This window comes from Chelonia mydas, chromosome 2 (assembly GCF_015237465.2).
Source record: "Chelonia mydas isolate rCheMyd1 chromosome 2, rCheMyd1.pri.v2, whole genome shotgun sequence".
Taxonomy (NCBI): Eukaryota; Metazoa; Chordata; order Testudines; family Cheloniidae; genus Chelonia; species Chelonia mydas.
This window is the reverse complement of record NC_057850.1, coordinates 221,253,403-221,278,823: the sequence shown is the minus strand read 5'-3', so window position 1 is coordinate 221,278,823 and position 25,421 is coordinate 221,253,403. Positions and strand designations below refer to the sequence as shown.

Here is a 25,421-nt window from a genome sequence, read left to right as displayed (position 1 = left end):
TTTCCAGATCTCAGAAACCCTTCTGACTCCAGTCCTACTTAACTGCTCTAACTCTCTCGGCCTTACTTATTATAAAATCTGTTATTTTTAGCTTTTCCCACTTCTTACAAGCATGGAGTGCCTCATAGTACAAACAAACCCATTTAAACATCACAAGATCTCCCTTAAACTTGATGCTACTTTCAAAATAGTTAACTTATCACTAATCTAATAGTGTTTATGACTAAACTGTGTGATCTCTTTAGAAATATTTCTGCACTAAATATTCCCAGGGTCAAATTTTGTGCAATTTAGGATTTCACCATTGTTACTGTGCTGCGCACCAGGATGGCACAGGGGACACAAGTTGGATTATCCTGTTTCTAAAGCACAGCTCACTGGGACTTGAGCTAAAGAAGCTCACATTAGCTGTGTTAGCATTTCAAGGGCCTATTATGTGCAGTTCCAATTCCAACCAGAAGTGGGCAGTAGTACATATACAGAGTACCCAGTTCTTCACACTATCATGCAAAGTATATACTAATGTAGTTTAAATTAATGATCAAAAATATCACTTGGATTTGACAAGATACTAAAAGACAAATCCTCTGCTGGCGTAAAACATCATAGCACCATTGAAATCAATGGAACTGTGAGGATTCCCATCAGCAGAGGATCTGATCCTAATAGATGAGTTTTTCATTCTCTTGATTTTTACACTGTATAATTAAATATAGTAAACTCCACTTAGAGTTTGTATTGCCAAACTCTGCTGTGTCACCCATACCCTGTATACATACTGCTAAGTGCCTTTTCAAAAGGATAGAGTGGCATTTTCATGTAGCCACTAGATCTGGTCAAACATTTTCCTCCAAGTTTCATTGATTATAAATGACTTTTGAGAGAAAAATTATAATTTTCAGGAAAAATTAACATCATTTGAAATTTTCTGATTTTTCAACAAAATTATTTTAAATGAAAATTTTCACTTGGGGGGAATAGACAGGTGGAAAAACGAAAACAAAACTGACAAAATTCTCATTTAGAATCCATTGAATTTTGTTTGTTTTTTCAGAAACCGCTGCAAAAAATTTCAAACGAAACAGAAATTTTTCATTTTGTTTCAAAATTTTAAGGGATAATGACTCCTGTTTTCAACCAACCCTAGAAGCGACATCTTCTGCCTCCTGGATCAGTGTGGTGTTGGTGCAATCCATGTGATAGAGGGAGCAGGGCCAAGGTGGAAGAGTTTGGGGGACAGGGCATATTCTCTTCTTAGAGAGGCAGTATTTTACCCTATAAAATGTATGAAGACTACTGCTGCTTAGGGTTGCCAGGCATCCGGTTTTTGACTGGAATGCCTGGTCGAAAAGGGACTATGGCGGCTCCAATCAGCACTGCTGACTGGGCCAGTAAAAGTCTGGTTGGCGGGGCAGCAAGGCTAAAGCAGGCTCCCTGCCTGCCCTGGCTCCACACAGCTCCTGGAAATGGCCAGCGTGTTCCTGCGGCCCCTAGGCACAGGGCTGATCAGGGAAGCTCCAGCGGCTGCCCGAGCGCCAGCTCTGCCGCTCCCATTGGCCGGGAACAGCAGCCAATGGGAGCTGTAGGGGCAGTGCCTGTGGGAGCTGCACAGAGCCAGGGCAGTCAAGGAGCCTGCCTTAGCCCTGCTGCGCTGCTCACCGGAAGCTGCCTGAGGTAAGCGCCACCTGGCTGGAGCCCAAACCCACACTGCAACCACCTGCCTCAAGTCAACCCCCCTACTGCACTCTCACTCCCTCCCAGAGCCTGCACCCCCTACTGCACCCCAACCCCGTACCCAGCCCTGAGACCCATCCTGCACCCTAGCTCCCTCCCAGAACCCACACCCCAACCTCCTGCCCCAGCCCTAAGCCCCCTCCCACACCCAGACTCCCTCCTGGAGCCTGCACCCCAGCCCTGAGTCCACTCCCACACTCCAAACCCCTTGACCCCAGCCCGGAGCCCCCTCCTGCACCCAAACCTCTCATCCCTGGCCCCACTCCAGAGCCCACACCTGCAGCCAGAACCCTCACCCCTCCTGCACCCCAACCCTCTGCCACAGCCCAGTGAAAGTAAGTGAGGGTAGGGGAGAGCAAGTGACGGAGGGAGGGGGGATGGAGTGAGTAGGGACAAAGCCTCAGAGAAGGGCCGTGGCAAGGGTGTTTCGTTTTGTGCGATTAGAAAGTTGGCAACCCTATTGCTGCTCTAAAGAGAGTAACATCCTCTCCACATGTTTCAAAGACAAGGCATCCGGGGCAGGAAGCCATGGGCCAATGAGGCAATGTTGCTGGTTATGTTGTCTCAGCTGTGGGGAGCCCAGAAGTGGAGGGCATCTTTGAATTCAGTCAGAGACTCCTGGGGCCTCCTGAATATGCTGTGGATCTCTGCTCAGTAGGGGTGCTGGAGGACCCAAACACTGCCTACTCCATAGTCTTACTGGCCCTACCTCTCAGAGGGGACGATGCAGTGGACTGACAGATCTGAAAAGCTCTTCTATGTAAACATTCACCTCCTGGACCTATTCTTCCTGGAAGGGAAGGATGAGCCATGAATTTTATATAAGGGCCAACTAACTGAGCTCAGTCATATGAAGTGCATGATGATCTGCTGTGTTTATGAAAGCAGAGTAGGATCTTGGACTAAACTCCAATGTTCCTAACCTATTTTTAACATATCTTAATTCTCAACTGTTCAAAATGCATTAAAATTGTATTGTTTCAATAATGTTTATAATTGTTATAATTATAAATGTATAATAATTGTTTCAGTTTTTAATTCAAACTACAAACAGCATAATGTATTTTTAAGTAGTTTTATATAAGTCCTGCTTTCAACATAAGTATTATACAAATTTCCTAATCTTAAAGGAACACCTTAATCTTAAATTTCACTTCATCTGACTGAAACGTATCACTTTGAGTGCCTTGTTGCGCTGTCCCTGGGTCAGCCAAGGAAGGGGATTTTGACTTGTGAAGGGGTTTCTGCTGCAGGGCAAGAGTACGCTGTGACGGGTTTATACCCAGCATGCTGTCTGACACAGCATAGCTACACCACCAGGGGCATTGAGAGGGCAGAGTCAAGATTCTTCCTGCTCCTTACAGCTCCCACCCACCTGAGTGGGGAGGGGCTAACTGCTCCACAAAGTCTGATTCCCCTCTCGTGCAGTTACCTGTTATGTAGATAGCTGCCACAGGGGTATAAGAGGGCACTTTGTACCTCCTTACTTTCCTACACGGGTGCCCTAGCTGTGCCACAATTTGACCTATAAAGGCTGATGGCTAAATTCTTTGCATATCAGTTCAGCAAAGTATATGTTCTCCATTTAATGCCCACTCTACACTGGCCCATATATTTAGAAATGGTCAATTATTCATCTCTAATTGGTAATTTTAGGAGAAATGTAAATTGGCCCAAATTTGCAGTTTTTCAGGGGAATTGGAATCAACACTTCTAATAGCCTCTGGAGCCTATGGTGAAGTCTTGCTTAATGGTATGAAGGAAATTGTTTGCCCTGAAGGAAGATGTTGAGTAAGGTCATGTGAGTTATATGAATCCCAGATGTGGCACATTTTTATTATACTTGTCAGAGGAAGCTGATACACAGTTACAATATGATTAGAGGTTATTTTAGAGGTAACATTACTAGTTTTGAGCTGACTACATGATTATGTTGGTACATACCATAACGTTAGCATAGTATTTAAAAGCAATGACCAGTTCAGGAGTGTTTGGATTTTATCTAACGTTGTCATTGTCTGACGTGAAATGTGCCAATTTTATAGTTCCAGTGCTGACCGGGCTCTGTGTAGACTGACTGTAATAGTCTCTAAGAATCATTAGTAACTAGGGAGATTTGCAAGTTTTAATATCCCACCCTGCAACCCTTACTCAAATGAGTATTCCTATGGCTGACTACGGGTGGGAGTATGGGTTTGCAGAATTGGGACTTTAGTATGTAGTGTCAAGTACTAGAGATCAAGAACATGTTACTAAAGATGGGTTTCCAGTGGTATCTATTAGCAGGAAGTCAAGCCTTTCTAATAGTATTAACCTTGTTATAATGGTTTAACAGACCATCAGTGGTTATTTGTGAAAGCTTTTGAATGTCATGTCATTAAACGTTTATATTTTGTATTGTGTAATAAAACATCTCTTTGTAAAATGAAACCTTTCCACAACCATTACTAAATTTTATGGTTTCAGAGTAGCAGCCGTGTTAGTCTGTATTTGCAAAAAGAAAAGGAGGACTTGTGGCACCTTAGAGACTAACAAATTTATTTGAGCATAAGCTTTTGTGAGCTACAGCTGAATGCATCCGATGAAGTGAGCTGTAGCTCACGAAAGCTTATGCTCAAATAAATTTGTTAATCTCCAAGGTGCCACAAGTCCTCCTTTTCTTTTTGTAAATTTTATGGTTTCACCTTTACATATGTTGATTCGACAAAAATAATGGGTTTATTAAGGAAAATACATGCACTAGAATTTGTTAAAATAAAGTGCGGTCAATCTCTATAGTTAGAGAAGGTCTTCTCTTTTAATTTTCCAGTATAAGTAAGGATCAGTGACATGACATGTAGAGAAAAGAAAGTGGGCAGTTTTAAATATATAACTTAGGTGGCCATGTGTTGAAGTTTGTGCCATATGTTTATCTTTAATGGCATGGATGTTGCTGGCCGTGATGTTGAGAACAGAATTTGCCATGAGATTTGAAAAACGCACACCAGAAATAAAGCTATTAGCATACAGCTTCAATGCATTTATGTAATAAATAACAAACCCTGAACAATTAATTTGTGACCTTTTACTTTAGGGCTTGATCTCATCGGCAACTCCAGCAAAGTTTTAAATTGAAATGGAAAACTCTGTGGCCTGATCTCTAATTTCTTGTGCACTAAAAAAGTTCTCTTTACGTATCTGGGTGAATTCCTGGCTCCACTGAAGTACACGGGAGTTTTAGTCCTTGACTTCAGTGGAATCAGGATTTCATCCTTTGGCTTTTTTGGTGAGCAAAGAATACAGGCTTGTGAGCTGTGTACATGTACAGATACTTTTTTTTAATTCCATCGTAAGAAACTAAAGGACTGTGTGTAGGCTGCTTGATGCAGAGCTAGTAAGACAGATTGCTGAATTGGTTCAGGGCAGCGAACGCTCTGTAACAACCTTTAAGAAGGGGGGAAAGGCAGACTGAGAAATAATGGAATCAGTGACTCAGCACAAAGCTCTAGCTGTTAATTATTTTTCTTTGTTGCTTTTTATAGTTTTACTGTAAGAGTCTGTGTGGCTTTTGAAGGTCAAAGTATTTCAGATAAGATAGGTAAGAAAGTTTTATATACCTATGAATTATTTAAGGCTCATTGATTTAAGTTGGATATTTTGACTGCATTCAAAGAATACAGCATTGGGTCCTTTATAAATTAAGAAAATACTGTCTGTTTTTGTTTTGTTTATTTAAACTGAGCAAGTTGCCAAAATAAAAGAACTTGACTATTTTGTAATGCTCTTAAAAGAAAGAATCTTAGGAAATAGAAATTGTGTACAGTACATGTTGACTGTGAAAATAAAGTTACAGAGATTAATTCAAATTATACATATTTTGCACTTTGGATCAATGCCTAGTGTGCTGTAATCTAGCAACCCATTTTGAAATGTAGGCTTTTATTTTTACTGGAAAGAGTTTATATTGACATTAGCTATAATTTTGTTCACCCTTTTTTCTTTCCATGTTAAATGTTTCATATACTTACATTCTCTAGCACTGCAAGCTGAATTGCAATTAGATTCATTGAAACAGAAAGGAGCTGTTAGAAGGACCCTCTTCTTTGATTACCATCAATCACATCATTTCTTCCCCATTGTGATAGAAAGACAGAAACAGCTCCATTGCCGGGACTTTGTTGTTTATCTCAGAGTAAGTGGTTTACAATATTCTTGGCTGTCATCTCATAGTTTTAGTATTATGGGAGGAATAAAAAAATAAAATATAGAAAAATGCCAGTCATGTTGTTAATCTCAGAAATATGAATGATCAAAAAGTAAAAAGCACTTATCATGAACATTCTATAATCACAAAATTAAATGTGAGAAAGACCTATTAGGTCATCTTGTCCGTTCCTTAGTCAATAAAAGATAGTTCCATACAAATCTTTTGTCCAGTTACATTCAACGAATGGGGCTTCCCATGGGCGAATAGTCCTCAGCCACATATGTTTTAATGTCAGGACATTTTTCCTGCAATTCTGCCTAAGTTTTCCCCTTTCCTAAAGCATGTATATACTGTGTAAATCACTTATTCTCTCTATGGTAAGATAACTGCATTAAAATATTAAATTTAATGATAATTCACTTTTCAATATCTATTTCAAAGGGACTCCGTCAAGCAGTTTAGGGCTAAAATGTAGGTTTTGTGAAATAAATATAATTAGATCTTGAAATGTTAATAGAAACATTTTCAGGAAACAACAAACAAAGTTATTTAGATGTAAAAGTCGCACACCACACACTGATGATGTTCTGGTGCATGAGAACAAAATGCTGAAACTCATTAGAAGATAACTATAAAACAGAAAGACTTGGGCAAATCAGCTAAGCTCTTTGTGTCCCAGTTTCTTCAGCTATGAAACTAGGATAATAATGGTTACCCACCTTTATAAACCACTTTGAGACCTATGAAGGGAAAGTGGTACATAAGTGCAAAGTAATAATGGTAATGGTGACTTGTCCTCCCTTCATACATTGATCCCCTCTTTTTTCTTATATGATGGCTCTGGAGTCCTAAATAGCTAATATTAAGCATCTATCTGCTTAATCCACTTCCTCGGTGAAGGAAAAAGAAGTGAGGGTTATCAGTTGAGAGAGTCACCACATTCATTTTGTGCAGAATCCTTGGAAGACCCATAGCAGCCTCATGAGCATATTTCCACCAAATCCCTGTAGCTAAGAAATATATGGAGCCCACTGGAGTATTGCTTTAAATCTTTGTTCAACATAGCTGTCAGGTCTGAAGAGATGGTTTAGCAGAGCTGTCATTTAGTCTTTGTCTTCTCCTCCAGGATGACTACTGCTCTCCAGTCTCCAAGAGTGGGGCTTTTGTGGAGGTATATTTATGAAGGAGAAAAGATTACTGTTGCTCACCTGTAGTTGGAACTGCTTAATGCACTGTCTGGGTAGGCATTAAGGCCACCCTGGAAAGGCAGAGGAAGGTGACGTGGGGATAAGAAGGGCTTTAGCAGTATATAAGGGGCTGCATAGGCAATAAAGATGGTGGACTTTTACCAAGGCTGATGTGTATAAATCCTTGGTTATGGAACAAACCAACAATATTGCCTCCACAGATCCACACGTGCCCTCCCTCCATTCCTGCCAGGTGGTCAAGAACTGATGGGAGTTTTAGATACGGCCTCATTCTAGGCTACTGCTTTGAAAAAATTCTGAGTCTACGCAGCTCAGCAAGCTACTTCCAGAGTGTGGGTCTGTGGAGGCAATGTGTTCTGAGACCACCAGTTACAGGTGAGTAACCTCGCTTTCCTAACTGTACCACCTAATCAGAAAATGTCTCCAAAGACCCTCTTCAAAGAATCACTGTTTTATTCCTTCAATACAGACAAAACCCTGAATTCATGGCTGTAATCACCTTGCCTTTAGCAGCCATTTTAAACTGTTGTTTTTATTATGTGATTACCTTTCACAGGATGAAACAGAATTTCGAGATAAATTATCTCCAATCAGTGTTAGTTTGAATTACAGCTTGGATGAATCCACTTTTGTAGATGACCTAGCTGTGAAACCAATACTGAACTATTATCAGGAAAGCACTGTTAGGGAGCAGGTATGGACCTTGCATGCAATATGTTCTATATATAAACATTATCTGTCGCATCTTTCTTAAAATAGTGTATCGTGTTCACAGCAGTTATGCAACAAGGGTTTAATTAATTCAGAATATGTATTTAATGGGAATAGAATACCATGCATCTTGTAAAATTCTTCCAGAACTACTGTTTTGATTGCATTGTAGAACATGTAAGCACCAAGTTATAGTGGGGAAAAATTTGAAAGATTCATATATTCATATCTTACAAACCATTACATACATAGTCATTGAGATTACTCATGTACATAAAGGTTTGCAGAAATAACCCCTTCATTTGTGGCATTGCTGGTAATAATCAAGACAAGGAAGTGAACTGATTTTTTTCAAGGAAGAACTCTAATACCGCTGGTACATGTTTTGAATAGGCTTTCATTCTGGTGGATTGTGGCGAGGACAACATGTGCATTCCTGATTTGAAACTTTCAGCTACACCGTAAGTTTAGACAAAAAAATAATTGTGCTATGCCTAATAGAATACAGGTGGTCATTAAAACAGCTCAGAAGGAAATGTAGACACTTCTAACTCCCTTAACTACTAGATGAAATGTGAAACTCAGGTCAGTTGCTGGCTATAGCAATGCCTTCTTACTGATGCCAAGTACCAGGTTTCCAAGGACAGAGAAAGATAAATCCTATATATGGCTATTTTTGTCTATATATCTGTCCCAAACATTCACTGTACTCAGCAATGATAGGGAAACATACAACCAAACAGCTCTGCTTCCACCTCTGAATATCAGTAGTTAATATGAATTGCTATTGCAAAGGGCTTTTCACTTTATTTGTTTTTATGGCCCATTTGTTTTTGTGCTTGGCATTTGATTCTCAGCGTCATAGTTTAGTTAAGTCAAAAACATGGGGGAAAGGTTATAGGTTAGGGGCAGCAAGGAATTATAGGCAGTATAATGGGTCTGGAGTTGTGCTGTCAAGGAACTGGAGAAGGCCATCGGAGGCAAGTGTCAGTGTGGAGCTAGTGTGTGTCTTCAAAGTTCATGATCAGATGTATGTGTGTCTTGGCTAGGGCTGTGCAAATAATTACTTTTTTTGGTTCACCGTCCAAACAAAAAAAAAGTTTTTAAATTGTTTGTTTTGAGCCTAAATGAAAAATTTTCAATTTTCTCGATGAAACAAAAAGCCAAAAGTCTCTCTTCTGACTCAGGAAGAATGGAGACTCAAACCCAGGACTTCCCAGGTGGGCTAAAGGCTATAAAAGGGGGCTCTACCACCTCCTTCTCTTCTGTTTTGTGAATGACACATAAATCCCCTGTGAATCTAGCTCAGAATTTTAAAAAAATTTTTGGCTGAAACTATTTAACAAATTTGTGAAGGATTCATGAATAGTTTTGGCTGACCTGAAATTGTATTTGTTGGTGAATAAAGTATTAGTCTGAAAAATTTTGCCCAGCTCTAGTCTCAGTGGATCTCAGGAGATGTGCTGGTTTTGGGGGCTGAAATCCTTTCTCATTCCATGAGGATCAGCTATTCCTGTATAGGTAGGGTGCAATCAGAGCTTTGGAGTTTAACACAACTTGCTTTCCATATTCTGTTGTAATTCACTTTGCATGTGCCACTGTGGACAGTCATTTGCCCGGACCCCTTCCTCACTGTTATAGAGTACACTCCCTTTTTCACAATTTGCAAATCTTTTGTGGAGTTTCTCCGTGGGATTATTTTTGTGTTGTAAATTGCATGTCAAGTAGCTGGTTGTGCATAGAATTTGAAGGCAGTTTTTTTTTTAGAAAATTGCTACATTTTTGAGTATAGACACTAGGAGAGCAAATGGACAAAACAGGTTGATTAATTGTGAATGTTTATAATCCAATTAATTATATATTTTCAAAGTTCATGATCAGATGTATGTTTTTATAGAGATAAAGATCAACTAATCATTGGAGAAGAAAATTGTGTCATGCTCATAATAAACCCACGGAATGATGGAGAAGGAGCCTATGAAGCTGAGCTTCATATAAAGATCCCACCTGAAGCAGATTACACAGGTGTTGAACGAAACCACAAGGTAATCATATTGGGGTATTCTGTGTTAAAAGAAAAAAGACTGGCACAGAGTTAAAGCACCCTGTGTATTCTAGCTAGGGTTAGATAACAGATTGGTGGCTTTAATCAAAAAAGTAGTACAAATCTTTTAAAAAGTGTATTTACATTCAGATTAGTCATTTTATCTTAGGCTATGTCTGTACTTATGGTGGTGTGTATGGTCCATACACTTTGTGTCCCCGCACACAACATGGGTATAAATAGACAGTGAGGCACTACTAAGCACAGTTTCCAACTTTCACATGGTAAATAAGCACCCTGACTTTCACAATAAGCCAAAAATCAAGCTAATCCCATTTCAAAACAATGCCAAAACAAGCCAATTCCTCAGAACCCCAACACACTATGTGACTAGATCCCTCTGGCGGACAGTCTGGGACTGTGGTAGGTCCGCTGTGCCCCTGTTTGCCTCCCACTGCCCCTGTTTGCCAGGAGCCGATTTAAAAAAAAAAAAGAAGCAACAAGCTGCAAGCCAAAAACTAGCCAACAAGCAACTCACAAGCCAATTAAGCCAAAAACAAGCCCAATTTCTGCGTTTTTTTCGTGGGTTTGCCATGTTTGCTGTTAAGGCGAATGGAGTAAAGACACGCTAGAACCTCAGGATATGTACCCTTCATGGCTCTCTTCATGCCCAAGCAGTGCCTTCCATGGCTACATTGCTAAAACCAGTGTGGTGTCCCACGGCCTCCCAGCACAAGGAAAGGCTCCAGAAGTGGAGAGGCAGTGGGGAAAGGCTCCGGCAGCTTCCCACTGCTGGAGCCTTTCCCTGCAGCAGGGTGCTGCTGGAGCCTTGCCCCACCACAAGGAGAGTCTCCAGCAGCAGGGAGAGGCTCTGGCAGGGGGAGGCAGAGGGGAGAGGGTCTGGGCACAACGTGCTTTTCACTGTGGCCTGTAGTTATATGTATCTTACATGTGGATGCGAGTATAGACAAGGCCTTATATGTAGGCCAAGAAGCATGAAATCATAAGATCTGATCATGTTTAGACAGAGGCTATTTAAAGAAGCTTGTCCAATGAAACTGTACAGTAATTACTTAAGCCCCGCCCTAGCCATTTGTTTTTTTTAAACAGATCTCACTTATTCACTGCTGGACAGTAAGATAGTATCACCTCATCTGCACATAAATCTCTCAAGCTGTTGCAACATCAACTTTTTTTTTTTTTGACTGTTTGGAATGTGACACACAGAGAAAGGCCCTGGGAATTGGAGGGGAGTTAATTTCCTTTCTAGAGAGAGATGTTGTTAATTGAGTTGAAAGTAATCGACAGTGTATTTCTTGATTCTTCTTCTGTCAATCTACTTTACTGATGGACTGAAAGTTGCAATAGAATAAACCCAGTTAAAAGAACTGATGAGAAGGAAAGCGAAGATGTTATTGAAGATTATATTGTTAGAAATTAAAGAGAACTCCACCCCTTACATGCACTTAAAAATAGCTTCCCTGGCTCCTTGCTTCTCAGCGTATTTTTCTTCTCCTGCTCTCTCACAGTAACTCTAACTTTGTTGACCGATGTACAGGAAAGAAGCTGTACTGATCACAATCTGGCTGGGTTATTTTATTTTACTCTGTTGATCTCAAGAAGCAATAGACCATTCTTCCTGACATTGTGGGATGGAGGGTTGTTCCTAAGCACACTGAAGTTAATCAGAATCTTTCCATTGACTTCAGTGGACTTTGGATTGGGTCCTGGAGAAGAGAGAGTCTTCTGATTAGAAATGGTGGGGAAAAAATTCCCCCTAAAATTTTTAGATGAAAAATGCCCTTTTTATCAAAATGTTATCAAAATCTTTCAGGTTTTTGTTACGAAAAAATAACCCCTAGCTCCCCAAAATGGTTTGTTTTCAACTACTGTAAAATGAATTTTTTTAGATCAAAAGTTTTCAATTTCTTTGATTTTTTTTTTTTGTGGGAAGTAAAATACATTTTATGACCAGCTCTACTTGTGAATGCTGATACAGACTTAATGAGGCTGTCTTAAATTTTCCATACATTTGCAATCCCATGTTCTGTGCACTAGAGCAGACTTATTAACCTTTCATTCATATCTCCTACTTGTCAGCCCTTATTCAGACAGAGGGATTGCTATTTATGTTCTTTTTTTAAAAAATAGCAGAACATTAGTCCTAGTGTATTCATAATTCTTAGGCAGCATTACATTTTATATAGCAGATTTAGTTTTTGTAAACTTTTCATATAGTACTGAAAGCTAACCAATGACTTCTACTGATTTTAGAGCTGTAAAAAAAGTATACTATTCAAACTTTATTGTTGAGTTTAATACAAATAAAAACCTAGAAAACACAACTCAAAATGTCTGTGTGACAGCGAAATTCATATTGTACTATTTACCCATGTTATAAAATATGCATGTGGTATTTAATAAGAAATGGACTGTTGTTCTCTATCTTCAGCTGCTTTTCTGTGCTACCACAGTTGTTCAAAGCTGTTGAAGTCCTGACAAAGATGAATGCACAATCTCTGTCATTTAAAAAACTAAATTGAAATGAAAAAATGAATGGATTAAAACATGCATCCTGTAAACCCCTAATGTTCCTTTACACCCTTTCCTCTACATTCTCATTGCACTCTACCTCTCTGTCATTATAGAAAGAGGAAATTTGCAAAAAAGAGTATTTACAACCATTTTTATCATCTAATTCCCAAAACGGCCTTACTTTCAGGTGCATTAGGTTCATATGTTTAAAGGCTGATCCAATACAAATGCTGAAAGTATAAAAGAGTGCTTACAGTTAATTCCATTCACAAATGGAGTTTAAGCATCTTAACATGGTGATAGGCCTCTGGCTTGCCTTGCACAGGGCTAACGTTCAGCATATTTGGCTTTATCAAAACAACTTGCAATGTGACACCCAAGATGCACTCAGGTATGGAAGCATAAGTCTCTTGGTTTGTAACCAGCGGTGAAATCCTGGACCCACTGAAGTTAATGGGGGTTTTACCATTGGCTTCAGCAAGGTTAGGATTTCACCCTATGTCTCCACAAGTGTTTGTACCACACCTAGCACAATGAAGCCTTGATTCTGATTGGAACTCTGGGCAATGCTGTAATACAAATAATCAGAAGTCCCACAGTAATGTCAGCACAGGCCTTTAGATTTGTGATGGCACCAGTTACCATCATGCCATTAGCCCTCTGCACCCAAGGTTCCTCAGTGGCACTTCGCTGTATCAAAGGCAGTGGCCCTCTCCATGTCTATAATCAGTATTGTCCCTATATAACTGGCCTTCCTGTAACAGGGAAGAGACAATATGCTCCTTGAAACCAATCCCAATGTAACAACTGGATATAGTTCAGTTTAGTTAAAACAAGTGGACCAAATTTATCCCTCATGTACTTATTTATACACACTTTGGATACAGAAAAAGAGAAAAGAAGAAAAAGGAGAACACAGAAGAGTTTTAGGCTCAAATTCTTCTCTCAGTTACTCCAGCATAAAGCCAGAGCAATGGCAATGTGATATTACTCCAATTTGTTCTGTAGTTACTCTGGCTTAACTGAAAGATGTCCCTTGAATGTTACCTGTCTGATATGTCAATGGAAAGATTCCTTTGGCTATTCTATAAACTTTAGGTACTCAGGGAAAATGATAAAACAATATTACTACTTTACAGGGCCCACAATGGATAAACTGTTCCAACTCCACTGCATACGAGGCACCATTGAGTGTGCTATGTCTGTACTGTTACTGTGTTGTTACCTCAGGCTCTTATTTTCCTTCGCCTTGTACTTTGTGTAGCCAAATCAGAATGGTAGTTCTTTGCACTGGTATACATGACTATCAAAATGCGACCCAGTGATGAATCAGGCCCTCATTCCCCAGCTGCAGATTGATGCCCTTCTTAATCTTCAGGTGTAAAAGTCAAAAGATACCATTTATTTTCTTGACCCATTGCATATATTGATTCTTCCTTAAGTTGCCAATTGGTTAATGAAATACAGTATGATCAACCCTATTATTAGTAGCAGTAATTTAGATTGTGGTAGCATCTGGGAGCCCCAATCACGGACCATGACCCCATTGTGCTAGGCATTGCACAAACAGAAAAAAAAGACAGTCCCTGCCCTGAATAGCTTATCACACTGATCTTGGATGGCACAATAAACACAGGCTCTTGCTTTTCCACTCTGCAGGAGACTGGAGTCCAAATCTTCATAAAGTGATAAGTGAACGCAAATTAAGTGTTTTCCTAGCCCTGCTAGGTGTTTGTCCACATGACAAAGATATTACACAGTTTGGCACGGCTCACTGTCTCTGCTCTGGCTGGGAACAGCAGAGGCATTGCACTCAAAATGAGAGCCTTGGCTGCAATGTATGGAGATGGTCTCACATGGCTTCTCACACAAATAGCCAGCGCTATTAGCACTATGCTTTTGTGGGCAGGAGAGTGACACACTTAACAAAAAAAATAAAGCTTTCTTGGCTCACTTGTAAAATCTTGTTAGTGAAATGGGTACAAGGTTGCTAGCTAGATGAGATATGATTTAATTGGAACTAGATTGTAAACCTCTTGGTATATAAATCTAATGTTTGAATAGCAATAATCCATCTGTTGGCACTCAGTCAATTGAAAAGCATGTCCATCTACATTGTCTGGGAAAATACAACATTATTGTGAAAGATGGTGAAATAACTCTTTAAAGGGGGCGGTGGGGGGCATTTTTTTCCAGTAGTCTGGGTCCATTAACTACCCTGTTACCAATTAGTAGTTCACTGCTGAGACAGCCAAGACAGTCCGTTAGTTCTTAGTGCAGTTGAAGGCACTGGATTAGTTAAAGCATCCAGTCATTTTCCAGTTAAAATGTGCCCTGGGAGTACAAATGTTAATTGGTGGGGTTTAGCTGCTGTTCAAGACTGCCAAAAAGGCCACGTGCTACTATAAAAATATAAATTGCTGCACACGGCTAGTAAAAGGGTTCTGTGGCTGAATCTACAATGTTGCTCAGTTACATGTGAAACCAATGGAACTGGCAATGCTGGATGTGTAAATCTCTCTCCTTTTTCTTGTTATCCTCCTGCTGCCCGTTCTAATTTTGCTTTTCTACCTCTAACTTTGCTGTAACTACCTCTAAGAGGTGGTCTCTGGAAAAGAAAAGAAAAGTATTACCAAAGATAATTTCACATTTTGAGCATCCTATCACAGACTGACCCTTTGCCCCATCCCTATATTGCACAAATTAGCTTTGACATTGTCTTTTACATAAATGCTGTACCATCAGTCACTTACAGTCTAATTAAGGCTCAGGCCACTGATTTTGCATGAATCTCTGAAATTTAGTTCCAAAACCCACCTATTTGCTCAGACTTTTTTGTCAGGAGGAAGTCACAAAGGGGTTGGTATACTTTGTGCTGGTGGATAGTACAACTTTTATATACCAATCTTAAACTGTATAGTACTGATGATTGGACATTTATATAACATCTGAAACTAAATTTGCACAAGAGAAGGATTGAGTTGAATATGCATTTATGCACATAGATTCCCACACACATTTAACTGCAATTGTTAGCTTATCCCAATGTGAGTGCCTATTCTTAGCTCCAAGCACCCTTGACGAATCCTTTAAAAGCATGAAAAGATTTAACAGGTTAAATTACCTCACAGCAGAAATTAACCACCTGATAAGTTATTAAAGGCATATCAGAGAATACCAGCCCTTATCACACTTCCTTTCCCCCCAAGTACTGAGCAAATAGAGGGGATTTGCAACCGGATGTCTTCATTCCAGAGGTAGCTATACTTTTGACTCCTCCCTATTCTCTGAGTGCAACTCTTTAAGGTTCCAGAATTCATGCCTTCACCTGTCCTGGGTTGGAATCCCATAAGTCTCCCACTCTTAGACTAGATCTCAGGCTACAACCTTCTGTGCACTGTCCATGATTTCTCAGCAGGTCAACTGGGCTCAGAACCTGCAAGTCTTCCCTTCAGGAGCTCTAACCAGTAGTTAATACAGTGACCAAACAAAGTGTTATTTAATAGCATAGCAAAGCATGAAAGAAAAAGGAATTTAACACTATAGCGGTCTCTATGCATGTCTATGCTCTCTAAGGCTTATCATCCCCAGGAAGGCCCAGCTGCATCAGACCCACTCATTAGGGCCCGTCCCTGTGTCTCTCTGTCAGCCTGTTCTTCTGTGAACATCTCATTGACAACTGCCTCCCCCAAGCTCTTGATACTGATTTTAACTGTTTTAAGTTCTTTTGATCTGTCTATTCCCAGCCTTGGCAATACAGTTGTGTAACTTTTGGGCTGAAGTGAAGGAGTATCTTCATGGCTAATAGCCCAGCTATTGTTTCGTAACATCCTAACCAGTTTATCATTAGGTGTTTTACCTGGACCCTTGTGTTACCTTCCTAACAGCCCTGTCATGTGTACAAGGTCATTATTTCCTGAGCTAGTCACATTCAGTATTCATAAGTCCATTCACATCTGCCCCTCATCCTTCACACCAGGTTTGAGTGATTCATGCAAAACTGGGGGACTTGTCCTTTGTTAGATTGTGGATGGTTGAAAATGTATTAACCAGTGACCTTCATTAATCAGTATGAAGCAAAGGCCAGGATGGTCTGATACTTTATCCTCCTGAGAGAGAACCTTAGGCAAAGCCAATGAAGATGAGATGAAACATCTTGATACAAATTTAGCTTGACTCATTATTTTTCTCTTTATCTTCCGCTGCCAAAGGGATCATTGGATCCATTCCTCCCCTCCCCTCCATTCTCCACACAGTGTTCCTAAGGTGGCCATCAAAGAGTCAGAGCTGCCATTCCCAATACAAGTACAAAGGTGCACAATATAGCAGCCCTTGGTTTAAGAGGGAAGGGGCTGCTGGCAGGGCATTCTCCCTCGAGGGCCTATGCCTCTAGAACCCATTCCTTGCCTTTACAAGAGGCTGGAATGGTTATTAACATTCTGGACATGCAGTAAAACTCACCTTTTTTTTCCTTCCGACAAAGGGAAGTTGGACATTCCCCAACAGCAATATTGACAGTATCAAGAGATGGATTCATGGGCAGGGGCTTCACAGTTGCTTCATTTAGGACATGTACCACCCTTGCCAATCTCAACTAACTCACTAGCTCAGCAGGTCCACACTGTCCTTCACCAACCAGGAAGAGCATGAGGTGAACTTGCAGGCTGTGTCCTGGAGTTCTCACAGCTCTTTCTTATATAAAGAATGACCTGTCATGTATTACCTAATCTGTGGGAACTTTAAAATTAGGTGGGAGAGACCTACGGCAACAATTCCAGATGCATCCTGATTTTTAGAAGATCAGCGACGTCTGTTATTACTTCTGAGTTTGTTTCTCTTTTTAAAGATGCCAAAGAGGAAAACAGAAAAGACTGATCTTACTTTGTTTTCTAGTCTGTGTCACTTAACTTCCACCATCTTACAACTGCTACTTCCTCTCCACTTAGCTCTTTGTATATAGGATTTTATACTTTGTACACAGATGATATGAGAGGTGTGAGCTGCAGAGGAAGTGGAGGGGGAAGCATCAGAACAAACTTTACATTGACTTCTCTAGAGAAAACGTGAACATATCTTTGCTAGACGAAGATGAGAACATATCTTCAAAGTTGGTCTCAGAAGTGCCCTTGAGGAATGCTGAACAGCGCAGGCTAGACGGTAGGGTACAAGACTGAGAGCTGGGAAGAAATGAAACGGTCTCTCTCTCTCAAAATACTGGCTAGTTTCCCATTTGTTTCTTTTTGGTGTCAGACTCCCTTCACTGGCCAACAGTAACCAATTAAGTGTCCAGGTAGAGATGCACACAGGGGTTTGAAATCAAAAGAAATTACAGAAGCAAAAAGGCATAATTTTCTCAACAGGATACACTTTGCTCAGACCTTTGACCTCCATATTGGTGTTCTTTTGTTACAGGCACTACGTGTATTGAGCTGTGATTACAAGATGGAAAATGAAACTAGAATGGTCATTTGCGACCTTGGAAATCCCATGGTGGCTGGAACAAATGTAAGAGACAACCAGATGCATTTGCTGATTTTATCTAATTGAATTTTAAGGGAAGCTAATGGAAATCTACTCAATTAGCAGAATGCATCCCAATAAGCAGCAGCTAAAACAAATTCTTTATCTGGACAGGAAATTGTTGGTGTAATAAAATATCGTACTACACTGCTTTAAGACTAATAATCTGATGCTTGAAAACATTCATGACTTTTGGCCTGTTTCTGCTCTCGCTTACACCAGTGTAAATTGGGATTCATTCCATTAGTGTCACCAGCATTTCACCAGGGTGGGAATCCTTATTCATAGTGTTAGATGTGTTCATTTGCTCCTTTTAATGTGACTTCAGTAAAGGATATTTTATTGTTCTATACTGTAAGTGAAATCCTATTGGCCCAATTCTGATCTCACTGACACCAGTGTAATTCTTTTGGTTGAATCCAATTTACTCCAGCGCAAATGAGGTTTGACTCATAATTAGTATAATCACAAACATTTTCTAAGGTAAAGAAATTCTACTTTTTAAAAATAAATGATGAATCTTTGTGTTCATAAATGCTATATCAATAGCACTGGCTACAGTCAAGTATAGAGCTGGCTAACCTAATGCAAGGCTCTATTTTAACCATTCTACTGCTGAACAATGTGTTTGCTGTAGTCTAATCTGTTATTCATACTGCTCTATAAGAAATGCATTCTTTCTGGCATCACAGAAAATTATAATCCACATTTGTCTCCTAGGTTTCCGAGTAACAGCCGTGTTAGTCTGTATTCGCAAAAAGAAAAGGAGGACTTGTGGCACCTTAGAGACTAACCAATTTATTTGAGCATGGAGCTTTCGTGAGCTACAGCTCACTTCATCGGATGCATTTTCCACAGTATGCATCCGATGAAGTGAGCTGTAGCTCACGAAAGCTCCATGCTCAAATAAATTGGTTAGTCTCTAAGGTGCCACAAGTCCTCCTTTTCTATTTGTCTCCTAATCTCCCTATTTTGGGTTTCTCCTGAGCTGAAACAGAGAATTTGTCAACTGGCAGGTTGTTCTGCGTTTTTATGAACAAGTGTCTGTGAGAAAAAATTGAGACAATCAAGTTAATTGCAGCATAAATCACCATGGCACTTTTTGGCAAGTATTCTGGCTACAATGATTAAAGATGGGCTGAGGAGGTGGTGTTTGGATCTGGATTAGGTTTGGGTATCTTTGTGGCTTGAGAGCAGAAATGCTGCTCATTCCACAGGGGACATCCTCTCCTTCTGTCTCTTGACAAAACAGTTCAGGAAAAACTCCAGCAGCAGAACCTGACAGTTTCCTCCCACAAGAATCCTCTCTCGTTGATTATGCAACTATAAATTTAATTACATTTTTGGGTTTAATTACATTTTTGATATTTAGTTAAATGGTCATAGCATCACCCCTTTGAATTATGATTATGTGAGTATCCCCATACAATCATAATTCAAAGGGGTAATGCCATGACCATTTAAATATCAAAAATGTAATTAAATCCAAGCTTTTTATAGTTACATAATATGCCGTGCTAGTAAAACTGAGCAAGACAACTCCTCTGTGAATGAATTGTAAACATTTAAAATAATAGCTTTTAATTGGAAATTAGCATTGCTCACATTTTAAATTGGTAGGAGTTTAGCTGGATACCCTAATATTAGTGCAGGAGCTTTACAAGTTACTTCATAATCTAAGCTACCCAATATACTGGGTAGCAACAACTAGCAAAAATTGTTATTTCTCTCCTTAAACTCTCTAGATGGGAATTTTTTAGGTTGCTGTCTTGACACAGTTATTCCGACATGATATCAAGCAAATGTTTCTTCATGCATTATTTTCATAGTAGATCCCACCCTGTTAGCTCTGTTAGATGATTTTCAAATATTCAAGATGGGCCCGTCCCTGCTCTGAGAAATTCACAGCCTAAGTGCCAACAAATAAAGAGGTTAGAGGAAGAACTGTCACAGTCTGAGCTGGCCCTTTAATGGGTTTGGGACTCAGCTGCACTTTTGCCAGGCTTAGGCCACCGTCCCAAGTGAAGCAAATGGGTCCATAGGTTCTGTGATGGAAACATCTGGTTAGAAGCTAGGCCTTCTGGGGAAGATAAAGGCAGCCTGAAGTTAATCAGAGAGAGTTTGGGGAGGGATGTTTCTTGGAAGAAGGCAGCTGACAACTCGCTAGAGCTCCCAGGCAGAAGGCCTGGGAGAGAAATCTGCAAGGACCCTATTGAGGGATGACCTTTAGCTGAGAGACATGCAGTGAGTAGGAGCTTGCAGGGTGAGAAGCTCTGGCTATGTAAGGGTTGACAAGACTTGAACCCAGGCTTGCAGGACTACCAGGCAATTACCATCCCCACACTGCCACCCAGTGGCAGCTGTAACCTGCGCACTCCCAGTGACCCACAATCCGCAGAGGTTCAATGCCACAGGAAGTTCTGCCTTGAGTGACCTGACCGACAGTGGCCTTAGTGATCCCTGATTGGCTCCTTGTCTCTATATAAACCCACAAAATATACCAGGAAGTGTTCAGGCAACAATTGGGTCCCCAGCTAGTAGCTGCAGCAGCAGCAACTGCCCAGCTTCCCTGTTCCTGAATTCCCATTATTGACCTTGACTCTGACATGGATTCTGACTCCTGACTGACCCCTGGAATCCAAACATGGACCCCAATACCTGGTATTGACCCTTGGCCCGTTTCCTGATTCTGCCTCCAGCTCTCACCCTCAGCTTGACTCTTGACTCTGATACTGGCTCTGACACCTGGCTTCCTGGAACCCCAAGCTCCTGCCACTAGTCCTGCCTACCATCACCCAGTATCCTGACAGGCAACGAGGACTGCAAAGAACTGTGAGCCTGGAAGGGAGAGCTATAGGGATCCTGGAGCCCACTTAACTGAATGGATTAACTGAGCCTGGAAAAGAGGGCTAGAAAGTTTTGAGTTTTATGGTACTAAGCCTGACACCTGTGATGAGTAACGCACATATGTACATTCCATTACAGTATGTACAACGGTGATCTCTTTGAAGTGTTCCCTGCTATGCACCAGAAGGGTCTGCACAGCCCAACTGATGCACAACATATTTAGGAGTGTTAGAAATCATACTCCATAGTCTGCATTAGTATTCTTTGTAGACAAACTCTTAGGTACATGTAAGCATTTATGGTGTTTTTCTGGTGTTTATTGGATAAACACCAACTTATTTATTGTATTGGGGGTGTTTTATCACTATTTATTGATTTAAAAAAAACAACTACTAAAATCAGGAGCCCTATTTATAAGAAAAGAACCAAGCATTTGAAATTCAAAGGTATATGAAGACTGTAATTTTAAAAAATCCAAACGTCAACAAGTTTGGAAATACCATGTAAGCTTTGAATACTAACTTTAACTCTGGAACTAGATCTCATGGGGGCCTAGTGAAGGCCAAAGGACTGGAGTTCCTGTACCAGACAGTTTCTAAGCTGTGTGATGGCAAACGAACTTAGCACATCTCCAACAGTGAAATACCAGTCATTTCTTCAAATCACATAACTCATAAACAGCTGCTCTGATCCACCTCCAACTTTGTAAAACACTTTTGCTCTGGCAAGAGATCAGTTGTTTTCAAAATATTCAGTCAGAAAGGGATTTTTTGTAGATGTTGTGGGGGGGTGAGATCATAATCAAACATTCTTAAACCCTTAACTACAGAGACACAACAGTGACTCTTCAATACCTGGAGCCCCTACAATTCTGCAGCAATTTAAGACCAACTTGTTTGGAAAGGCTAGTGCGTTTGTGTAGCAGGGTTTAGTGACATACCCTGTGGAATACTACAACTGCAGTAAAACGTAGAACGGTCTGCAGTTTCCCAACTTCAGAATATGTTATTAGGAGCAGGGTTACAGGGTCTCTGGCTTTTGGCAAATCAATGACTTTGAAATAATTTACTATTCATGAAATGTACTTAACCTTTTCACAGCATTGAAAAACAGGAAAAACCACAAAGTGTGGCCCAGAATGTTGACTATAACTTCATGCTGCCACTCCACAGTAAATATACCTGCACTAAAGCACAGGACAAGAAGCAGAGATTGAGTCTAAATATTTTTTAATTGAATTGCTTGTCTAGTACACTGAAAGGTATCAGATTGAGAGTCTTAAAGATTGAAGTACTTCCCAAGTCATTACCATTTCTGATGGCTGTTCCATGGCCTCCATAAGTTTTATTCTACATATTAATGGCAGGTGTCTGCCAATAATGTCGGAGTTTTTAATGAGGTAATCTCAGCAAGAGAGGTCAAAGATTGAATGGAGATTGGAAACGAATAGGGATAAGGCACACTTAACATGGAAAAGCGCTTTATCGTTCCCTATCCGATTGCCCAGCAACAATGAATCTATCAAAGCCATTCGCTAGAGAAGAAGTGAACAAGGCCATAACGCTCACCGAACTTGGCAAGGCTGCAGGCCCAGACAGCATCTTCCCAGAATTTCTGAAAAATGTACGTCAACATGGCCACGACTGGCTGATGCAGTTCTTTCTCAACATGCATGCCGTTGGCCAAACACCCAAGGTATGGAAACAGGCAAACGTCATTGCCATCCTGAGACCAGGGAATGCAGCCACACTCTGAAAAACCACCAGCTGATGTCATTACTATGTGTAACATACAGGCTCTTGGAAAGGATGTTACACCAGACAGTTATACCTGTTTTTGAATACTACATCCCTAAAGAGGATTTAGGCCAGGACAAAGCACCTGTGATCAGGTAATAAGACAGAAAATATCATATTGCCCCAATATAAATCCACAGTATGCCCACATCTTGAATACTACATGCAGATCTGGCTGCCCCATCTCAAAAAATATATATTGGAATTGGAAAGGTACAGAAAAGGGCAACAAAAATGATTAAGAGAATGGAACAGCTTCCATGCGAGGAGAGATGAATAAGACTGGGAATTTGGAAAAAAAGGCAGCTAAGGGAGGGATATGGTAGAGGTCTATAAAATCATGACTTGTGTAGAGAAAGTAAATAAGGAAATGTTATTTACTCTTTCTCATAACACAAGAACTAAGGAGCACCAAATCAAATTAATAGACAGCAGATTTAAAACAAACAAAAGGAAGTATTTCTTCACACAACGCACAGTCAACCTGTAGAACTCTTTGCCAGAGGATGTTGTGAAGACCAAGACTAATACAGGATTCAAAAAAGAGCTAGATAAGTTCATGGAAGATGGGTCCATCAACGGCTATTAGCCAGGGTGAGCAGGGATGCAAAACCGTACTCTTAAGTGTCCCTAGCCTTTGTTTGCCAGAAGCTGGGAATGGACAATATGGGATGGATCACTTGATGATTACCTGTTCTGTTCATTCCCTCTGAAGCACCTGGCATTGGCCACTGTTGGAAGACAGGATTCTGTGCTAGATGGACCATTGTTCTGACCCAGTATGGCTGTTCTTATGTTTTTATGTCCCACCTGAGCAGCCACCATGCAAAGAAGTGCTTGACTGTCACCTTCTATGGTACCAAACTCAGTTATGAGTATTTCCCAAAATATCTCAGGGTGGTTCTGGATTGTAGCTTCACGTACCACCAACATCTGATGAAGACTGCTGCCAAGATAAAATGCTAGGAACAATACAGTCCACAAACTAGTGGGGGCTAGTTGGGGAGCAGATCCTCACACCTTGCAGACAGCCGCCTTGGCCCTTGTTTTCTCAGCAGCTGAATACTGCATGCAGTACGGGCAGGTAGCATAAATATGAAACTTGTCAATGTGTGATTCAACTATGAGAATTGTACAGGGGTGCGGAAGTCAACTCCGACAGTCTAACTTCCTGTTCTCATGCATATCTTATCACCATCCCTCCAAAAGAGAAGCATCAACAATATGAGCATGTGATAGTGAACCCAGACTTCTCCATCTGTGAAAATCTCCAGCCCTCCACCCCCATTCGACATCCCACCATAAGTCCAGGAACACTATGACAAACAAAGCTCTCACAACCTCAGGACTGTCGCCAAAAGACAATGGGTGAAGAATTTGAGAAAATAGCAGGGTCAAGAATCAAGACCTGCTCATGGATCCTACAGACCAAGCACTTAGCTTCACCATGGCACATAAGATATGGATCACAGTGAACCACACCAGAACCACACACTTGCATTGTCTACTACACAAATGGAAAATGAAGGACAATCCAATATATGAATGTGGAGAAGACATCCAAACCATGGAACACCTAGTGAACAATTGCCCTCTAAAATACTTCTCTGGAAGGACAGCCTTGGTTCAGTCCGTGTTACTAGAAGCCATATTGTTGATGACAAACTTGGATGTCAGCCTTTAATGTTGCTTTTGAAGTTGCCACACAAAAGAAGGAGAAGATGTGGAAGTGTAGGGAAGTTTGCCTGTTTTATTGGTATGCAGAGATCTCAGTCGCCATGGTTGCCAATGTTGTACCTTTTGTATGCACTAAAACACACTTTTCAAAAATAAGAGTAATGTGGGTTGTATGTAGGCAGCAAGTGAGGAGCAGTCGTCTGTCTCCTAGCATAATCCTGGGTGCCATAATAACGATAGAATGGAGCCTTAAGAGACACCATAGAGAATCTGATTTGGTTCATGATAATATAATCCTGACAAAACTAATAAACTTCACTTGGAAAATGAAAATGAAAATCAGGTTAATATTGTGCCAATAAAGATAAACTTACTGCTAGAAATCCAGCAACATACTGGCCACTCCAGTGGCCTCTGGAGATTCACCAGTGGCATATATGAGCACTATTGCTTCATTATTGTTAGTAGAGTCAACTCTCAGCCATAGAAAAAGACATATGACCACACAGAGGCAACATCTGCAGCTCATTAGTATTTTACAGTAGGAGTGCTGTTTCAGTATTAAATAAGGGATTAAGCCCTGGCTGATAGAGGTCTAATAGATCATCAAAACTGCAGTGCATGTCTGCTCCATTAGATCAGAGGGAAACTATATCTCTGCTTCACTGGATCTCTGTTACATTAACACTAATAAAAATTCACCATACACCGGCCATTAGATACAGTGGAACAAATCCTGAATTTCTTACTTTGCTTTTCTTACTTCACTCAGTGAAACATAAGCGCGGGAACTCAGGGTGCTGGGGGTGCTGCAACACCCCAGGTTTTGTACGGGGTCCCGGCCACCGGCCCCGCACCCAGGTTCCTGGCACTGCTGGTTCCACGTCTGCAACTCTGCTCCTAGCCCTGTGCCCAGGGTCCTGGCTGCAGGACCCGTGCCTGGGGCTCTGCTTCTGCCCCCAAGCTGTGGTCCCAGTCTCGGCCCGCTTACCGCTGTCCCTGTCCTCCCCTGTCCCGGAGCCATGGTTCAGTCCTGGCCCCAGCTCTGGGGAGAGGTGGCCCGGACAGGGTTAAGGAGCGGGTGCGAGGAGGGGGGACCATTGGCTTTCAGCACTCCCACCGTAAAGAGTGTTCCAGCACCACTGAGGTGAAAGTTTTTTCTT

At 40.9% G+C, this 25,421-nt stretch overlaps 1 protein-coding gene across 1 annotated transcript in view; it reads left to right on the top strand.

The window, feature by feature from the left end:
• The window catches only part of ITGA8 (integrin subunit alpha 8), a 175,106-nt gene that overhangs the window by 81,523 nt on the left and 68,162 nt on the right, over nt 1–25,421 (top strand). The window contains exons 16-21 of the mRNA XM_037890767.2: nt 5,256–5,311; nt 5,751–5,905; nt 7,685–7,822; nt 8,233–8,300; nt 9,737–9,884; nt 17,831–17,923. Of these exons, the coding sequence (XP_037746695.2) occupies nt 5,256–5,311; nt 5,751–5,905; nt 7,685–7,822; nt 8,233–8,300; nt 9,737–9,884; nt 17,831–17,923 (658 nt within the window). The remainder of the gene's footprint in view (nt 1–5,255; nt 5,312–5,750; nt 5,906–7,684; nt 7,823–8,232; nt 8,301–9,736; nt 9,885–17,830; nt 17,924–25,421) is intronic.